This window comes from Cicer arietinum, chromosome 6 (genome assembly GCF_000331145.2).
Source record: "Cicer arietinum cultivar CDC Frontier isolate Library 1 chromosome 6, Cicar.CDCFrontier_v2.0, whole genome shotgun sequence".
NCBI classification, from domain to species: Eukaryota; Viridiplantae; Streptophyta; class Magnoliopsida; order Fabales; family Fabaceae; genus Cicer; species Cicer arietinum.
In genome coordinates this window covers 32,692,687-32,695,296 of record NC_021165.2, presented here as the reverse complement: position 1 = coordinate 32,695,296, position 2,610 = coordinate 32,692,687, and the positions used below count along the sequence as shown (strand labels likewise).

Genomic DNA, 2,610 nt, shown 5'->3' with positions numbered 1-2,610 from the left:
CTTTGTTTGCATATATACTATTCCTAATTAAAAATACACTATTGAACAGTGTTATCTGTTGAGCAAGTATATTACACAAATCAACTAATTTTGAGTTCTTGAAGTATATGCTTTGGAGGTTTAATCTTGGAGGTTTTCAAATAGAGAAAAATGGCCACTGACACATACTTTCTCTTTAATGATTTATATCAGGTAGTAACATTCTGGGAAGGGGAGATTGTCGATACCAAGAATTATACTTTCTTCACTGGCAAATGGGAGGCAGCGTATGTTGTTATGCAATAACTAACAATTAAATCATGCATGAATCTTAACTAGACCAATACTAATGATTCCCTACATAATAGTATTAAATTGCCTCAGGAGTCCACGGGCAGATATACCTTTTTATGTTTCAACAAGCTTTTAATTTGTTTCTTTTTTCTTCTTTTCTATTTTCTCAGACCAGAGGATGATATAAGGCACTGGACTAAGTTTCCATCTTTTTCCCCCCTATTGGTAGTGACCTCGACTTTGGTTTCATGTGTAAGTTAAGTTTCATCATATGTAATGTTTCTAATGCACTTCAGATTTCCAGGGTCAAGTAGAGGTAGATGGTGGCAAGTCTGTGGACCTAAGCAACTATCCTTACATATTCATGGTAATTTGATTTTCACCAATACAAAATGAAAATATTTAAAGAAATTATATCATCCGAAATGAAAACATTGACAATTGCATTAAGTTCTTTGTTTCAGAGATGGAAGGAGCAGTACTTCGTGAATGTTGGAACTGACTGTGGGTTAACTATAGCTGGATTTTACTATGTTTGTTTCTCATGCAGCGATGGCTCTATCAGCGGGTTCTATTACGATCCGAATAGCAGGTGCTTCCTCTTCTTATTCCAATTATTTATTAGTAGTATATATCATATGCATGTGATTATCAAATTAAGGGTCCTGTTTGGAGAAACAACTTGTGTATAAGTTATTTCTATAACAAAAAGATATAATAAAGTTAAATTGTTTTTATATAAACAATAAGCTGTTTTCATAAGTTATTTTGGAGAGCTTATGGAAATAAGATGAAAACAACTTAAGGATATATCATAAGTTGCTTTCATAAGCTCTCTTAAATAGTCTCACAAATGCTTGCATCAGTAGATAAGCTCAAATAAGCCGATCCAAATTGGCTCTAGATCATTATGCATTTTTCTTGTGAATTTGGCTTATGTTTAGTGTGAGATGCATTCTAACAGGAACATTGCAGATTTATAACCGGTTAACTTTGGAAAATCAATGACTGGGTTTTTTATATCATACATGTATATGACAAACTGCATTCAAAATTACATTCTTCACTTTAGATGAGTCAATTTCTTTCTTCACTTTAGATGAGTCAATATCTTTCATTACCATTCATTCTCTTTTATAGATCTTAAGAAAGTTTTTGACGTAAAACTCATGGACCCTTGCAGCCCATTTCAGAAGCTTGAGTTGAAATCGACAAATGATGGAAGGTCGGGTTTCACTTTTTCATCATATGAGCTACAATAGATTGTGTGACACATAGCATATCAAAATCCTTCATTTTATTGATCCTTGAAGTGTGTTACAGTCTGTCAAGAACCTGAGATTATGCAAGAGCTCAAGACTATTAGTGTTGTATAAGAGTAAGAAAAGTGAAAGTTTGTTGTTACAATCAGATCATGTCAAAGCTCTGTGAATATAGCTTTGTTATATACTATAGAAATCCCCCACTTTTATCTTTTTAGGTTTAATCCCTCCAGTTTTCAAGGAGATGGGACCCTAGTAGTTCAGAGTTTATACGAGAGATAAATAAAGTCTGACTAAGAATTGTTTTATGTAGGATTTGAATTTGAGTTCTTCTAAACAATTCGTCTTTAACTAGAACGTATTAACCATTTGGTTAATACCACAATTTATGTTACTACTTACCAATGACTCCACGTTGATTACATTACTTATTGATGTTTTGGTATTCAATCATACTAAATGTGTATATCTTGTATACAGCAGCATATTATGACCTTTACAAGCTACAAATACTATGAAAAATTGTAAAATGTTTCAGTTTTTATGGAATACTAAAAAACATATTTACAAAATAATATTTTTACTGAACACTTATAAATGCATCAAAAATGATTTCTAACACGTATATGCAAAGTGTGTTTGAACTTGATTTTGTAAAATGAAATATATTAAAATCAAGTTTAACACAAAGATTTATGTTCCATGTTTTTACTCTAAATGCAAATTTGAGGTAAATTTAATAAAAGTTTAACCTAATGTATTAAAGTTATTAGACAAAGTAAATAATAGGATTTCACTTCTTTTTTTTTTTGGTTACACTTCACTTGTATGCATTATTTGTGGAGTAAAATATTTGTATATATTCATCAAATCACATCTTATTATTATATAGGTATTTGTAAAGATATTTTAGTAACTAATATTACAAAGTAATATTATAGTATGATTCGATTGAATGCATATCTATAAAAGTTTTATAGGGTCAATGTATAGCGAATCTAATTCTTACTGCATTTTACTAAATTTAATAGAGATCGCAAAATTCAATTCTCGTTTTTTATACTTTCCACAATTA

At 30.5% G+C, this 2,610-nt stretch overlaps 1 protein-coding gene across 1 annotated transcript in view; it reads left to right on the top strand.

The window, feature by feature from the left end:
• Positions 1–1,936, top strand: part of LOC101512240 (uncharacterized) — a 4,863-nt gene extending 2,927 nt beyond the window's left edge. Inside the window, exons 4-8 of the mRNA XM_004506574.4 lie at positions 193–266; positions 444–498; positions 578–640; positions 738–865; positions 1,457–1,936. Coding sequence (XP_004506631.1) covers positions 193–266; positions 444–498; positions 578–640; positions 738–865; positions 1,457–1,535 — 399 coding nt within the window. The 3' untranslated portion in view covers positions 1,536–1,936. The remainder of the gene's footprint in view (positions 1–192; positions 267–443; positions 499–577; positions 641–737; positions 866–1,456) is intronic.
• The last annotated feature ends 674 nt before the right edge of the window (positions 1,937–2,610 follow it).